This window comes from Monodelphis domestica, chromosome 4 (assembly GCF_027887165.1).
Source record: "Monodelphis domestica isolate mMonDom1 chromosome 4, mMonDom1.pri, whole genome shotgun sequence".
NCBI lineage: Eukaryota > Metazoa > Chordata > Mammalia > Didelphimorphia > Didelphidae > Monodelphis > Monodelphis domestica.
In genome coordinates this window covers 343715418-343733626 of record NC_077230.1, presented here as the reverse complement: position 1 = coordinate 343733626, position 18209 = coordinate 343715418, and the positions used below count along the sequence as shown (strand labels likewise).

The 18209-nt window shown below is 38.6% G+C and overlaps 1 protein-coding gene across 3 annotated transcripts in view; it reads right to left on the bottom strand.

The window, feature by feature from the left end:
* Positions 1-18209, bottom strand: part of MAP6 (microtubule associated protein 6) — an 87886-nt gene that overhangs the window by 23620 nt on the left and 46057 nt on the right. For all 3 annotated transcript variants that reach the window (XR_466297.3, XM_007490953.3, XM_007490954.3), the window contains exon 2: positions 3000-3213. Coding sequence is in view for 2 of the 3 variants with exons in the window: in XM_007490953.3 (XP_007491015.2) it covers positions 3000-3213 (214 nt within the window). In the remaining variant the exon portion in view is untranslated. The remainder of the gene's footprint in view (positions 1-2999; positions 3214-18209) is intronic.

Below are 18209 nucleotides of genomic sequence, written 5' to 3'. Positions count from 1 at the left end.
TTGCCCAGCCCTTACTGCTCTTCTGCCTTGGAATCGATATACAGCATTGATTTTAAGGCAGAAGGTAAAGTTTTAAAAAAACTCCAATGATGATCAACGATACATGTAAAACCCAGTGGAATTGCTCATTGGCTATGGGAGGGGGTGATTTAGGAGGGGAGAGAAAGAACATGAATCATGTAACCATGGAAAAATATTCTAAATTAATTAAATAAATAAATTTAAATAAATCATTTAATTTAAAAAACCCCAACGAGTTATTCTGTCACTGGTTCTTTGTCCTTGCTATCACCCTAGGTGTCCTCTGCCTTTGGTGACTCTGATGACTACTTTTTCCAAGTTGAATGTAGTGCTAGAAGACACAACTCTTTCTGACATGGGATGGTATCCAAAGAAGCCATTTTCCCCCCAAGACAAAACTTATTTAAGGCTCATTTCTCTTATCACAGTCATACATTCTGCACCCTAGGAATGCTCCTTAGCGTCCTTTCCTTTCCTCTTCAGGGGTGACTCCCCCATCAGTCCCCATTCCAGCCCCTTCCCTCAACTGCTTTGATCTCATTCTCCCAAAGCCCCTGCGCTTACCGAGAGACTAAAGCAATTATTTTCACCTCTCTGTTCACCTAGAGACTGGGTATGGGTGTATTTCCTGCTCCCATCTGTCTCTTACCTCAGCAGCTCCCTCCCTTGTTATCTTGCCCTCAAAGACAGAGATTCCCTTATGAAAGGCCTTAGGGCTTAGTCCACAGAGAGTTAATTTAGCTCTCCTTCCCTTCTTTACTTCTTGATGTGTCTCTTAAAGCTTTTCATCCCTTGATGACATTTGTTCTTTATATAGTACCCCTCTAGTTCTTTTCTTTTTCTTCACCAACAGCCACTGAACAAGAGAAAATCAATCTCATTTCAAATGAAATAACTTTACCTAATCATTGTGTTTATTTGATTTTGTTGTGTTTTTCTCTGCCTATGTTGGTAAGCTGCAGACTCTGCTTGTCTCTATGTTATTAGTATTAATTTCCCTAAAGGAAAGCCTTAGATGCCTTTTCTTGAAAGCTCACCATTTTTTTCCTGCTAGATAGTTGGGCTCTGCAGGATATATTGGGAAGTATATGTCTGTAAGACTGCAGTAGTTAATGTACATGGGTGGGCACATTGAATGCAGCAAGCTGGAAGTATTCCCATTGTTACTCGAGGCTTTTTTACCCTTTCTTACCTTTTGGATTCAGCTCTAGTTACTCTACAGTACATCTGTCACATAATTTGTTTTTCTGGAGACTTCAGGTTTATGGAAAACAACTACTCCACCACCTTGTAGAATGGATGCCATAAAAAAGTATTCTTGTATGGTATAGTCTCCCATCTTCTCATCTTCAGTCTGACTTGTCTTTCTCTGGCTTGGCTCACTTTGCTACTGTCCTTACCAAGATGTGTTATTTGGGGACATAAAAAGCACAATAATACCTAGAGCATTATACCACCAATGGTGAGATATGGAATAGAATGCGGAGCAAATTTCAGGACTAGAGATCCCATTACAGTGAAAATGTCTGTATAATGAAGTAATTTCATTTATTTTAAGCAATATTCAAGATAATTGTAGAATAGCAGTTAAAATTCAAAAATCCCTTGTGGATCTTTGTAATTAAACTCTGTGTGTGTGTGTGTGTGTGTGTGTGTGTGTGTGTGTGAGAGAGAGAGAGAGAGAGAGAGAGAGAGAGAGAGAGAGAGAGAGAGAGAGAGAGAGAGATTCAGCTTAGATGGAATGAAATCAGTAGAGTTTGGGGGGGGGGAGATCTGTATCTAGCGTTAGTACAATTGGATAGTCTGGGCAATGGAATTAAGGGAGGATGAATGCTGTAAACTGTGGCCACCAACTCTAATAGAGGCATCTCCTTCCCTCCTCCCAGGCCAAGGACATTTACTAACCTGGGCCTTATATACCGGGACTATATTTACAAAGGAAAGGGGCATGAGCAGCAGGTGAGAGCTCCTTGTAGCAGAACACTGTTGTCTCTGGGGAATCTGATGAACTGGGTAACATTCCTTATGTAGCTAAATCTGTGTTGCCTTCATGAATCCTATAACTTTGGAAAACTTATGTGGAAATTTGTTCTTAAAATAAAATGAAGATAAAACATTAAAAAAATACATATATAACCAAGATTAAATTGCTTGTTAGTTCTGGGAGGAGGGGAAGGAAGAAGGGAGACAACATGAATCATATAATTTTGTGGAAATTTGTTAAAATAAAAAAAACAATAAAACATTAAATCTGTGTTGCCTTGAGGAGAAATAGTATTGTATACTGGGCTCTACTGCCAGCTGCTTGGGGTCTTAGGCACATACTTAATATAGGAGAGGGCTAAGAAGGGATTGCTCTGTGTCACAAGCTCAGCAAGTACTAGACTTGGATTCAGGAGACCTGGGTTCAAATGCTGCCACAGCCACTTCCTAGCTATGTAATCATAGGCAAACAATTTAACTTTCTCACAACCACCATGTCTTCATTTCCATGATGAGCATGATAATATTTGTACTTTTTACCTCACAGGCCTGTTTAGAAAGCACTTTGCAAATCTTAAAGTGCTAAATAAGTGTGAACTATAACTATTATTATTATTGCTATAGCTGCACCTTTGGCAGCACCTTTTGAGCCCTTCCCTATTCTTTAGGGCAGACTTGGGTCCTTGGACCCCATGTGTAATCAGAATTTTGTACCGTAGGATTTCATTTCCCAGAATCCTACTTTTGTCCCCAAGTTATGTCCTTACGTTTTGTAGATAAAAGTTTCTGTAACTGCCCTCTCTCTCTTCTCCCACTTTGGCGGTCAAGGAAACTGCTCTTTACTCAGGCTATCACTTTCCTCTACTTCAAGTGATTATTATGAAATCTTATAAAATATAATACTTGGAGTATCAGATATTAATTTTTAATCTTGCAACCGAAAGTACAGGAAATGTCAGTGTGTTTCTCCATGCTGGCTTTATTATACAGCTCACCTTAGAGGATTCCTTGAAAGGTTCACTGTAGAGGCTGCGGATTCTTCTGCGATCAATGACTTTATTCTCTGCTGGTGTGGGCTTGTTTGGCTCACCCTTGAACTGGGCACTGTAGCTGGTTTCATGAACCATCTTGTCCTCCGGGGGCTTGTACTGGGACTTGGCTCGTATAGGCTTCACAGGCTTAATATCAGTCCACGCTCTGAATTCATTTCTGAAAAGCAAAAAAAAACACCAAAAAAAAAAGAGTGAAATATATTTGTGGACTTGGCTCGTATAGGCTTCACAGGCTTAATATCTGCCCACACTCTGAATTCATTTCTGTAAATCAAAATAACACACCAAAAAAATGTGAAATATATATTTTGGCTGGCCATTTGGAGAGTAAAAGAGAACAAGGAGGACTCAGAATCACTGAATCTTGGAGGAGGAGGGGGCTGATGGGGTATTTTAACCAACCCCTTGTTTCATGCATGAATCTCTTCTGCAGCATCCCTGGTAGGTGGCCATCCATTCACTGCTTCAATACTTCCTACGAGGGGCAGAACTATTTCCTGAGACAGTCTGGACTATTGCTGATCACCTCTCATCATGAGGATTTCCTTTATTTTGGACCCAAACTCACCTTCCTATCACTTCTCACTATTTGTCTCTAGTTCTCCTCACTGGGGCCACATAGGAGGTCTCATTGTTTTTCCTCATGCTTCTTCACATGCTTGAGAGAGTAATGGACTCTCCTCCATTAATCTTCCCTCTTCCAGGCTAACATTCCCAGTTCCTTCTACCAATCCTCCTGAAGCATGATTTTAAGTTCTCTCCTCATTCTGGTAACCCTCCTCTGAAAGTGTTGCAGCTTGTTAATATTCTTTCTTAAATGTGGTACCCTTTCTAAACATCATCCATCACAGTCCAGTACATGCAAGCACACAATCAACAAGTATCTATTTATTTTTAAGCCCTCATGTTCTGTCTGAGAAACGATACAAGTATCAGTTTCAAAGCAGAAGAGTGGTGAGGGCTAGGCAATTGGGGTTAAATGACTTGTCTAGGGCCACAAAGCTAGAAGGTGTTAGAGACTAGATTTGAACCCAGACCCTCCCATCTCTAGGCCTGGCATCAACAGGCATTTATTAAATGTTTACTATGTGCCTGAAACTGTACTTACTAACTGCGTAACTTTCAGTAAGCCACTTTATCTCTTGTTGCTTCAGTTTTCTCATCTATAAAAATGGGAGTAATCTTAGCACCTCCTTCTCAGGGTTGGAAGGATCCAATAGATAACACATATATAAAGTGCTTTGCAGGGATAAGCTAGTTCTGAATATAGACAGCCGCGCTTACGAACAGGAAGTCTGTAAATTTAATTTGTAATTATAATTTTAAAATGTACAACTAAATGTTAACTACTAATATTATTATTACTAAGCTCCTGAAAGCTTCTCTGACTTTACCTGATCATTTATCACTGAATTCTGCTACACACTATATTGCAAACAGCATAGTATGTGAGCTGACCTGCCCATTATATACTGTTTTTTCTTTATTAAATTTTTTATTTTAATAAATTTCCACACAAGTTTTCCAAAGTCATATGATTTATATTGTATCCCGTCCTTCTTCCTTGCCCCCCTCTCCATAGCTGACAAGCAATTCAATCTGGGTTATACATATATTATCACACAAAGCATATTTCCATATTATTTATTTTAATTAAGCAAATAATCTTAGAGAACCAAAACCCCAAGTCAGATACCCAAATAAACAAGTGATAAATCATGTTTTCATCTGTATTCCTCCAAAAGTTCTTTCTCTGGAGGTGGATAGCATTCTTTTTTTCATAATTCCCTCAGAATTGTTCTTGATCATTGTATTGTTATTATTAGCAAAGTCTATCACATTTGATTGTTCCACAATATTGCAGTTACTGTGTATAATGATCTCCTGGTTCTACTTATTTTACTCTGAATCAGTTCTTATAGGTCTTTTCAGCTCTTTCTGAAATCATCCTGTTCACCATTCCTTATAGCACAATAGTATTCCATCACTATCATATACCAGTTTGCTCAGCCATTCCCCAATTGAGGGGCATCCTTTTAGTTTCTAATTCTTTGCTACTAAGAGAACAGCTATAAATATTTTTGTACAAAGAAGTCCTTTCTCAATTTTTTAAAATCTCTTTGGGATACAGACCTAGTAGTGGTATTACTGGATCAAAAGGTAGGCATTCTTTTATAGTCCTTTGGGCATAGTTCCAAATTATCCTCCAGAATGGTTGGATCAGTTCACAACTCCACCAGCAACACATCAGTGTCCCAGTTTTGCCATATTCCCTCCAACATTTATCATTTTCCTTTACTGCCATTTTGGCCACATTTCTCTAATCAAGAGGGATTTAGAACATTTTTTGATAGATTTGGGTTTTTTTTTCTGAAAACTGTCTATTCATATCCTTTGACCATTAATGACTTGGATTCTTGTAAATTTGACTTAGTTCTTTATATATTTTAGAAATGAGACTTTTATCAGAGTAATTTGTTGTAAAATTTTTCCCAGTTTGTTGCTTCCCTTCTAATCTTGGTTGCATTGGTTTTGTTTGTATAAAATCTTTTTAATTTATATAATCAAAATTATTCATTTTACATTTTGTAATGTTCTCTGTCTCTTGTTTGTTCACAAATTCTTCACTTCTCCATAGATCTGGGTTAATGTTTTATGTTTTAAGGTAAAATATTCTATGTTCCTCTAATTTACTTATAATATCACTCTTTATATTTAAATCATATACCCATTTTGACCTTATCTTGGGACAGGGTGTAAGATGTTGATCTAAAACTAAATTTTGCTATACTCTTTTCCAATTTTCCCAGCAGTTTTTGTCAAACAGTGAGTTTTTATCCCCCAAATCAGGAGCTCTGGGTTTATCAAACACTAGATGGCTGAGGGAAATTTACCCCAAGTCTATTCCACTGATCCTCCCTTCTGTCTCTTAGACAGTACCATATTGTTTTGATGATCACTGCTTTATAGTACAGTTTAAGATCTGGTACTGCTAGGCCACCTTCCTTCACATTTTTTTTTCATTATTTCCCTTGATATTCTTGACCCAATTATATACTTGTAATGAGGATAATGATAAGTAGGAAACAGAAATTCATAATTACCCCTATGTTACCCCCAACCACTGGATATGTTCTAATTAAAGCACACCTTGATGTAGCTGGCAAGAAGCTGGGCTCATCTCTTCTTGGCCACTTCCAATGGGCCATGTATGTTTTGGTTCAACAAAGAAGGGCTTTGGTGGGTTGGAATGATGCAACAATCTTCCTAGGTGAGTATTATAGGAGTATTGGGTTAATGTTTCATGTTTTAAGTCTTTTTTAGTGTGTGGTCAGGAGTCTTTTGTGTATTAAGCATTCCTTTGATGTGGACAAAATAAATAGCTGTCTCATACCTGTTCTACAAAGTACAATGAGTACCTTTCTACTTCCTTTTGGTAAAACTCTAGATATAAGACATACCTAAGCTTTAAATGATTTCTCTGAGGATTATGAGTTTGGAACCATAAAATCCAGATTTCTCTCTTTATAGATACCAAGCTCCCCAAGGATGAACCATTTTGGTATAAGCCTGAAGTTGGGGCCTCTTTGTGGATAAAAGCATCCTTAGTTGGGGGCAGCTGGGTGGCTCAGAGGATTGAGAGTCAGGCCCAGAGATGGGAGGTCCTGGGTTCAACTCTGGCTTCAGACACTTCCTAGCTGTATGGCCCTGGGCAAGTCACTTAACCCCCATTGCCTAGCCCTTACCACTCTTCTGCCTTAGAACCAATACCCAGCATTGATTCTAATACAAAAGGTATGGGTTTTAAAAACACACACAAAAGAAAGCATCCTTAGTCGCCTTGGTCTGTCACTCTGCCCTAAACTATGCAAAGGCAGTTTCTCTCAATGTTATCTTCATTCATCATGGTTGCAGCCTGTGTTCCTTACCCACCATACTTTATGTTACCATTATCACTCTGTCAGTTCAGTGCATTTTCCAAAAGAGGAATCAAAGAAGGCACACTAAAGCCAATGTCTTGAGGCCTTGACTATATAAATGGAGAAGAAAGGCTTTAGAATTTTTACTTGGTGCATGAATAATAAATAGCCTCTGAAAAAGCATTCTTGACTGAACACCAACTGTAAATGCTACCTGCTGATGCAGAAAGAATGTTCCGGCTGTCTTTGGACTCTACTCTGACAAGACCAAATGTGCAGATGGCCCCATGGGAGTAGCTCTGTCTACTCACCCATGACACATCTCCCACGATTTGGAAAGGTGCAACAACATATTGCCTTCTAATATATTTTAATATGCCAGAGAAAAGAGAGAGAGAGAGAGAGACAGACAGACAGAGACAGAGAGACAGAGACAGAGAGAGACAGAGTGTGTGTATGTGTGTGTGTGTGTGAGAGAGAGAGAGACAGAGAGAGAGAGAGAGAGAGACAGAGACAGAGAGACAGAGACAGAGACAGAGAGAGACAGAGACAGAGTGACGGAGTGTGTGTGTGTGTGTGTGAGAGAGAGAGAGAGAGAGAGAGAGAGAGAGAGAGAGAGAGAGAGAGAGAAAGGTGGGGTGGGAGGGAAGTAAGTTAAGAGCCATGAAACACAATGAATTCTTTTTACCATGCACAAAAGTACATTCAATGAATTTATCAGTCATTTTCTGAATTTCTGCTACATGGGAGACCTATGCTTGGCTGTAGGAGAGGGGAGACTGATGGGGCAAAACCTTTAGCCTCAGAAAATTGACAGCTCAGTCTAGAGTTTGACTTTTGTTGGGTTTCCTAGAGCACAGTTAGGAGGACCTTCTGAGATTATCCAGGTCAATCTCATTTTACAGATGGGGAAACTGAGGCTCCACAAATTAATTTCATTTCATTAAAGACTTATTAATCACCTATATGTAGAAGACACATTTTCCTGAGTTCAAATTGGACCTCAGACATTTCTAGTTGTGTGACCCCAGGCAACTTTACCTCAGTTTCCTCATATTTAAAATGAGCTGGAGAAGGAAATGGGACACCATTCTAGTACCTTTGCCAAGAAAATTGCAAGTGGGGTCATGAAGGATTGGAAAGAATTGATAATGATTGAATGACAAAAGAGACACAAGTAATACGCAGAAAATGTAATACAGATAAATACTATATTTTGAAGAAGGAGGAACATTCAGTGAATGGTAATGATGAGGAAAGGCTGCTTCAAGGAGATGGCACCTGAGTTGATCTTTGAAGGAAGATAAGGGGCACCTTTCATGTCCCCATTTCCCCAGATTCTCTTTACTCTTAGCTGCCTTCTCACCCTGGCAGATCCCTCCCCCTTTGGCAATCCCTTCCTCCTAATGGTGAGCTGCTCTGTCCCCTCTGAGGCAGATCCAAGTATGGACTATACCATTAGTGATTTACTTAAGATTTTCTTATTCAGCAGTGCTACAAGGCAGATAAGTCTGGGTTGTTTCCATTAGTGAGGATGTGTGAACTGCAAAGGATGTGTTCAGTAAATAGTTACTCATCTTATTTTCAAGGATTTCGCCCTCAGGCACACTATGAGGAAGGTAAGGACAGACACTGAATTACTAGGAATGTAAAAAGGGCTACATTTTAAGTCACAGGATCTGGCTTCAAATCCTGACTCTGCTACTTACTGCTCATATGGCTTTGGGAAAATCACTATCCTTCAATAGGTCACTTTTCTTCTGTGTATAATTGAATTGGCTTGACCTGACTGTGACACTCATAGAAGCAAGTTCTTTGAATCTGGACAACTATGTAAAGCTTTCATAACTGCCAACAAATATTTGATTTTTGTTCTCATTATGGGATTATTAATATTTCTATAGCATTTTGAGGTTTATAGTATTCAGTTCACTCAATAACCTCAAGTGAGAGGCTATCACTATGGAAACGAAACTCTCCAGGAAATAGTGTACCATCAAATCTTGGTAGATTGCCAAGCAGGAGGCACCACTTGCATTGCCATGGCAGTCTTCCCCCGTGTCATCCTTTAAAAACGAGTATAAATATTCATAGCCTTTCTATGTGTATCTAGTTTTTACCCAGCTGTCTCCATCTCTCTCCTTCATGTTTATGTTGCACTTTTTACAAATAATATTGCATTGATTTCTCACAATAACCCTGTGAATGTGTACTTGAAGTGAAGTTAGGAAGCTATTACAGTAGTTAAGGGGAGAGCAGGAGATGAGGGCTTGAGCCAGAGTAATTGCAGAGGGAGTAGATATGAGTAAAACAGAAGGAAAAAAACTCCTGTATGTTGCCCAGGTTATAACCCACTGAAGTAGCCTATCCATATGCAGAGTTTATGCAAATGCTGCAGATGGCCAATGAACTGGATCTACAAATGAGGAGGAGGAGGATGAAGAAGGAGAGAGAGGAAAGAAAGAAAGAAAGAAAGAAAGAAAGAAAGAAAGAAAGAAAGAAAGAAAGAAAGAAAGAAAGAAAGAGAGAGAGAGAGAGAGAGAGAGAGAGAGAGAGAGAGAGAGAGAGAGAGAGAGAGAGAGAGAGAGAGAGAGAGAGAGAGGGAGGAAGAAAGGAAGGGAGGGAGGGAGGGAGGGAGGGAGGGAGGGAGGGAAGGAGGGACGGAAGGAGGAAGGAAGGAAGGAGAGAAGGAGGGAAGGAAGGAAGGAAGGAAGGAAGGAAGGAAGGAAGGAAGGAAGGAAGGAGGAAGGAAGGAAGGAAGGAAGGAAGGAAGGAAGGAAGGAAGGAAGGAAGGAAGGAAGGAAGGAAGGAAGGAAGGAAACAACCAAACCTCGGAATTGGAAACTTCTACAAGCTGGCAAAGTTTCAAAAAAAAAAAAATCTATTTCTTTGTGACTGATATATTCCAATGACATGTGGCTAAAAATGAAGGGACAATGTATAATTTTTGAAAAATCAAAATTACAAATACCCTAAAGGGTAAGGAAAGATGCATGGCTGGATTGGTGGGAGAAGGTTGCAGAATTTCATCAACAGTGACTTATAGGGGGCAGCTAGGTAGCTCAGTGTATTGAGAGTAAGGCCTCCAGAGGGAAGGTCTTGGCATCAAATCTGGACTCAGACACTTCTTGCTGTGTGACTCTGGGCCAATCACTTAACCACCATTGCCTACCTCTTACCACTTTTATAACTTGGAACCAAAACATAGTATTCATTTTAGGATGATAAGGACATTTAAAAATTTTTTGAATTAAAAAAAAATTGACTTATGTATGGAAAATGATTATCAGAGACATGTTGTAATTAAAGGAGGAAGGATGGTCCCAGAGACCATTGTCACTGGTTTGAATAATATTTACATCTAGTAATTGATGCTAAATTACATCTTTATATGATTAAGAGAGTAATACTATTAAATCAGTATTAACTGGTGTCATAGGCAGCTAGGTTGCCCAATAGGTGGGTCTGGAATCAAGAAGACTCATCTTCCTGAGTTCAAATCTGTTCTCAGACATTTACTAGCTGTGTGACCCTGGGCAAGTCACTTAACCCTTTGCCTCAGTTTCCTCATTTGTCAAATGAGCTGGAGAAGGAAATGATAAACCATGCTAGTATCTTTGCCAAGAAAACCCTAAATGGGTCGAATGCAACTGAAGTGACTTAGCAACAACAACCTGGAATCACAAGATTTAGAGTTGGAAGTGACCTTAAAGAGAACCTTATGTTCTTATGTTATAGAACTTACCTTATATTAAAGGAGAAATGTGTGGTTCAGGGAGTTGTGTCTCATTCAACACAATAGAAGCTACTCCTCACCAAATGTGTATTTGAAATGAAATTCTTTTGACTCCCAAACCAATGTTCTTTCTACTATATTGACCAATCAATCAAGAGAGACTATTACACTGATATCCATTATTCTGCCTGGCAGGGAGTAATGAATTCCAGATTCATTTCTGTTCATTCCTAGTGCATATAAGTTTAAATTCCTTTCTCCATTGCTCTGGAAGCAAAATGTTGCTTGACAACTTGAATAGAGTTGTTCTTATGTAGCTTTTTAATGCTCTTTTCCAAGAGGTATTTGTCTCAAAATTAGACAAATCACAGCAAAGCATAACTCGGGAGCCTTTCCCAAAGGCACATTTAATAGGAGGACACACAGAACACAGTCACCAGGAAGACTTCCCGGAATGCCAGACCCCAGCACAACAATGTTTTACCATGAGAAGATGCACTTGCTTCTTTTGTTCTTTCCTCCTTCCAACACATACAGATTTGCAACTGCCATATTGGCATAAACACTGGCCAATAGCAAGCCCAGCTTGCCTTTATCTTCTACCTAAAGGTCAATGATCTCTTTGGTCCTGGGGCAGAAACTGTTTTCTAGTCTGCTGATCATTATTACTCCAAACAATCACAACACATTTATATAACATTTCAAGGATTGCTTTTAATTACCCCATCTCTCTGAATGTGCTAACATGTTACTCCTGAGGCAAAGGCTGAATTAAATTATCTCTTCAGGACAAGAGTTCCCTGATGTTTTGGAACTCACCAAACATACTTTCCTTTATACTTCCTGTATACCCTTAAGTTGTAATATTGCATCCTGTGGTTATTTGTACATGAACCTTAAATCTTTACTAGACGTGGTCTTGTCACTGAAACATCATGTGAGAGTGGGAGAAGTAGCCTTAGAATCTAAAGGACCTGGCTTTAGATTATGCCTCTGATATGTACTGGCTAGGAGAACCTGGGTAAGTAATTGAACCTCCGGGTCTCTAAGACTCTAAATTGTAAACTGTCCATCTTTATCCATAAGAAGAATTTCCTCATCAGGAGTTCTCTACATTAAGCATCAAACTCAGGGCAGCCCTCCAAACCAGATTTAAATGTAATTGGGCTAGGTTCAAATCTGGCCTCAGATACTTCCCAGCTGTGTGACCCTGGACAAGGCACTTAACCCCCACTGCCTAGCCTTTACCACTCTTCTACTTTGGAATCAATACATTCCAAGACAGATGGTGAGGGTTTAAAAAAATAAATAAATGTAATGGGGAAATGTTTAACAAAATAAAGAAAAATTAAAATATTACATAGATATTGCTAATTTGTGGTTTTCTAAGTCAATATAAGGGCTGTAGGAATCCTACATTTCTATTTGATTTCAACACCAATGCCGTACACCATTGAAATTATAGATACAGGCTGTGGATTCCTGAATCTTCGAACTAGAAAGGATCTTCAAGCCTATTTTATCCAACTCCTTCATGTTATTATAAGGCCCAAGAACAGAAGCGAGTTACCCAAGGTCCCTCAAGTTAGCAGCAGACCGTTGTCTCCTAATTCTTATGGAATGTTCTCTCCTAATAACAGGAAGATTCCTTTAGATTCTCTCCGATATTCCGATGGGTGGAATCTCATCAATCTGAGGATTTTTTCCTAATTACTGGGATCGAATCCCTCCCATGGCTGACCATCTGGTCCAACGACTCTTGCCCAAATCTTCCATATGCTTGGTCCAGAGGGTCCATCCAACGTGCTAGAGGCTTGATGTTCTCATAACATTGCAAGGGTACCAGTGGAGCCCTCTGGCTGTCCACCCATCATCCCCAACCCAGCCTACATGACTGGCCCAGTTTCTATTCTTGGCATATATTTATTGGATAACATCTTTTACACCCATTCTTCAAAATTCCTTACTGGTTATATATTACAGCCTGCCCACACCCACGATGCACCTTTCCATTGCCCTTTGTGTCCTATCCATGTCTGATTCTTTAGGGCCTATTGAATTTCACATCTCACTGCTATACAGCAATCCTAGTATAATGTTGGTATTAAAAGGCAGGCCTTTTGTCCATAGGAAATTTGGGGTCATTTTCACTTCAGATAATTTGGCATAAATTCAGAGAAAAGATAACTCCCAGATGCTCCAATATTAATCTTCAGGTTTTACTATTCTTTCTACCATAGCCTCCAATTCCCAAACCCCAATTGGGAATCTACTAACCTATTACTAGTATTTGCTGTTTTGGTAAAAATAACTTGGGCTTCCCACCAACCTAAAGCTATAGCACAAAAGTATCCAAGAGGGTTTTTGTGAAAGCAATTAATATTTAATGCAAAATGTTTACCAAATCAATTCTATCTGCATTCCTCATCTTCAATTCTGAATGGTCATCAGATTATGTGTCTCAATGACAGCACTTGAAAACTAGTGCACTTTCGATATTTTCAACCTTGTCCAGCACAAAAAAGAGAGTCTTGCTAGACAAAAATAGAATAGGTTGCCTCTAAGAGTAGCTAGCATCCATATTTGACAAGAATATTGTTGGGGCGATTTGGGGGCAAAAGCATTAAGAAGGTCTCTGAGGTGCCTTCAGACTCTGACATGCTATGATGCTATTAATTTTTACACACATTGCACTTGCTAAAAAAGCTAGAGTACCTTCTTTCACCAAAATATTTATAGTATCTGAGGTACCCCTTTTCCACCTGTGGGATATTAGATTCAAAGCATTCTGTGAGTCAATGCTAAAAACTATAGCCTCCCCCCAAATGATGCATTCATCTCAATAAACCAGCCATCCAGAACACATTACTTCAAAACAACAACAAAACCACTGAATCAAATAGCTCAACAAATAAAGTACCAAGGGAAATATGCACATACAAATGGGATACTCTTCTATACCATTAGTGAGAGGGGGCACAGATGCTGAGAACACATAGGACTTGTAACACACATGAAAGATACACCTGGAATCCATGTGGCTGAGTCACAGATGGAGAGGGGACAGATCAAGGGACTGGTCAAGGCCACTCACACCTCTAATACTTATGGGGATGCTGATGTCTTTTGGTGATATGATGCTAGTATACAAGAGGCTTCGATTCTCTGTTCTTCCCCTGAGAACTTTGTTTCTGCTCAGTGTCACACTCCTGCCCTTCTCTGAATGTGTTGCCCATCTTGGACACTGCTTCTCTTTATTACAGATTCTAGGTTACAGACGATTTCCTCTGGTAAGGGCAGAATGATAGCTCCTTCTGTGCCCAGCCATCATTCCATCCAGTTAGGATGCCCAAGCCAAGGTGAAGTCTTCTTTTGGCTGCTTCTATCTGGTGCTCATTCAAAGTACGCTGCTCCAGACAATGGTTTCACTTATGGTTAGAAATTACTTGTAACTCCAATTTAAGCCCTTATGGAGAACCTCTATACTCATAAAATCCATTTCCTGGGAGGGGAAATTTGTTCAAGTCAATCTGCCAGGGCTATGTGGAGTACAGAACTATGAAGCCTACTCCCCCCCATATCCTCCATAAATTGGCATGAAAATTAAACTGGGCAAGAACAAAAACTAAGCAAAATTAAAATTATTGTTCTACACTTTCTTGGTGCACATTTATGTCTTGATTAAGTTCTCTGCCAACAACAACCACAAAACAACTTGGCTTTTGTGCTGTGTACTGACTGACTAGTGCAAAATTTCACTGTCTCCCTAGGGGTTAAAATAAAATAAAAGGCAGTGTGGTATGATGTAATATGATTGCTTTGGGAATTGGAAGACCTGAGCTCTGTCCTTTGCTAACCTTGTCAGTCTGGGCATGCCATGGTACTTCCCTGAGCCTCCTGTTCCTCCTCTGAAAGATGAAGCTTACTTACATGAGCCATTTTACAGGATAGTTGAGAAAAAAGTGATTGTAAGCATTAAAGTACTCCAGGAACGGAATCATTATTATGCTCAGATATATGTCCCCAAAGATGACACCTTGATTAAGGGAAAATAGGACTAAAACCACAGAGGCTCCTTTTTGTCAGGTTATTGCTTGTTTATAAAATTTCATGTGGAAATTGGCGGTGGGGGGGGGGAGCTTTCCTATCCACTCATTTCTGGCCCACATGGAAATTTGCTTGCTTCATTACTTAAAGTAGGAATTTAATATTCACACTACAATAATATAGGAAACAAGAAAAATGTGACTTAGCATGTGTGGCAGGAACATTATCTGCCATGTAGGCTAGCCTATTTTTTTCCTAAAAAGGTACTGAACTGTGCATACTCTTGGACTGAACAATATTGTTAGTGGGTTTGTATCCCAAAGAGATTAAAGAAAAAGAAGAAGGATCCGTATGCACAAAAATATTTATGGCTGCTTTTTTTTTAGTGGCAAAGAATTGGAAATGGAGGGGATGTCCAACAATTGGAGAATGGTTGAACAAGTTGTGATATATGATTGTGATGGAATACTATTATGGAGTAAGAAACTATAAAGGGCGAGCAATATGGAAAAAATGTATTGTAAGATAGCATGAGTGTAACCTATATTTAATATATTTATTTTTATATATTACATATTATATTATATATTTAATATAACCTATTTACTATTTAAGCAGGGATGGGGGGAGGGAGGAAGAGAGAATGTGAGTCATAAAATGTCGGAAAATAATTGCCAAAAATTGTTTCCAAAAGCTACTGAAGTAAATGAAGAAGCAAGACCTTCTTGCTCAGGCTACCAACCAGCAAACTTGCATGGCCAGCTCAGAAGCCAGGAAAGTACACTCGTGAATCCCTGAGTCATTCCTGAATTTCTCTTCCTTCTGTGGCTACGTATACTTCCTTTTGTTAACTGTTAGACGGTCTACAAGTATATCATTGTCATTCCAATTCCAATTGACAGACTGAGCTGAGTCAGGTCTAGTCCAAAACAGTGTTACCAGTGATTACATTTCCTTCTTCCACTGGTATATCCCTACGACAGGGAAGTGATTCCGAGTTCTTGAAAGCTGTGCCAATGAAACACAAGTTCTAGAAGCTCCAGTGAGGATGGAAAGTCTTTGCATTCAGGTCCAGTGAAAGACTGAGTTGGCAAAAGTTATGTCTAAAGGTTCTGCCAAGCGTTGGTGACGGATTCTCTGTCCATGATCCGAGGATCAGTCTGGCTAAATTTGGAGAAGTCCATCCCAAGTTTAGCTATGAATTTTTCTGACCCAATATAATTCTTGAATATCTTCTAAAAATCAAACCAACATCAGTGATTGGGGCTAGTGGAAAAGAACCCCAGTGGATGGAATTATAAGTTAATGCTAAAATATTGAGAGAGAAATGAAGCTCAAAGAAGTTACCTCATTTGCCCAAGGCCATAATGCTAACAAGAGGCAGGGTCAGGTTCTTAGAATTAAAAGGAACCTCAGAGGCCATCTGTTTCAGACTTCAATCCTCTCTAGGCTGATCCCAACAGGAAGGCCTGTGATAATGGTGTACCTGTTGTTTTCAAAAAAAGCTCATTCTACTCGTGAATAACAAATTATAAGCAAATTTTTCTTTACATCAAATTAAACTCTACAACTTTTCTCCTTTGGGGGAAAGATCTACTCTCTGAGATCAAGTAAAATAAGCTTGCTCTTCTTTTTTTGGTGAGAATCCTTCAAATATTTAAAGAAAACTTTTCCCATCTCAAGTACTGTCTTCTTTAAGATAAACATTCTATGTTCTTCAACTCCTTTTGGTCTGGTGTTATAAAAGTTATGTTTTTTATAGAGATTGGTCATTCTAATTATGAGTAAAGTCTCCAGTTACACTGTAGGGCTGATGAAATCAACAGTCCTTATTGTGAAAACAGCAACATACATAATTTTCTATAGAAATAAAAATAAAATTCTATTTCAAGTGCTGGAGTCCAACATGTCACATTTCCTTTGATGATCCAAGGATTTATTGATCTTTCTAATGCTTTTCAGACTTCTGAGGTTTCCCTAAGGAATTGAAATTTGCTTAAGTGACTGGGTAAACAATAATTTTATTGAATGTAGCCATAGAATTTCAGTTAAAAAAAGGTCTTGGGAACTATCAATTCTAACCTCATCATTTTATTTTTTAAATTTTGAGGTTTTTAAATTGCGAATTTAATCATTAGTCACATACACTTCAGTATACAAAGAACAAAGAAAGAGAAATGTGAACTTGTCATGGACAGTGAGTTTTTTAAAGAAACAAACCCACATAAATGTATGGTGAGTGTAATAAGTAACAAAATTATTTTATTGGCTTGTGTACCCTTCAATATTTCTTCTTATATAACAAATAACAAAGAGGAATCAGTTGGTGACCTGAAATACCAGGAGCCTTTGTGAAAATGACTGTTACCTTAGAATTCATTATAGCCAAAGAAAGACACATTATGAACACCCAGAATTGTGTACTTGACTTTATGAAATTATATTTTTAAACATTTTGACAGATCAGAGCCAGAGATTTGGGGAGACATTGTTAAAGAGGAATGGGACATATTTAGCATCAAAATTTTAATTATATAATCACAAATGATCTCAGGAAGGAGTAAAATATGAAACAGCTAAAGAGTCAATGGAATGGCACAAAGAGGTGTTGGTTAAGTTCTGATTTTAAAAGGATATGGATAAAAGATGGGAGGAAGAAACTGGAGGTCTGAAATTCACTTGGCCAGGGCCACTGCTGGATATATCTGGTACTTCAAAGGGATATGGAATTCTGCATGTGATTAAGAATTGCAATAGAAAGCTCACAAGCTGAGATCGAAAAAATAAAGGATGGAAGGAAGGTCAAAGAAGGACCAATACTGAAGGGTACTGACTTGTAAGAATGTCAATAATGCTAAGCCCAGAATGAGTTAAGGTTAGAGGGAAAAGGAGCTCACAAGAAAAAGCAGAGTCCTACTTCTTGAGGAAGACAATAGAAGATCAATAGACAGAAGGTAGAAAGTTGAACTACTTAATGATCTTTTTTTTTTTTCCATCAAAGACAAAAATGTACAAATGGGGATGGACAGAGCAAACCTGGTTATAGAGAACTGAAGACCATGGGAGCTGTGGTGATGGCAAGAGAATATTAAGCCATTTGAAATGCAAGTTTCACATTAATTTTACCACATCTAACTAGCCAGCTAATTTGAAGATATAATGAGAGATCATTTTCAATAACTGAAAAAATTATAGTGAGCAGAAATATCAGAAGACCGGATAAGAGCAAAGGTCTTGATTTTTTTAAAACAGAGAACAAATGGATATTGGAAATTATATATTCTTAAACTTGAAGTCAATCTCAGGCAAAATTCTAGAATGGATTATTAAATCAGTTGTGAGCAGGTAGTAAAAAGCAGCGTTCACTAAGAGTGAACAAATGTTTACTAAGATTAGATCATGCCAAATTAATTTTATTTCCTTTTCTCATATGGCTAGTAGGTCTATAAG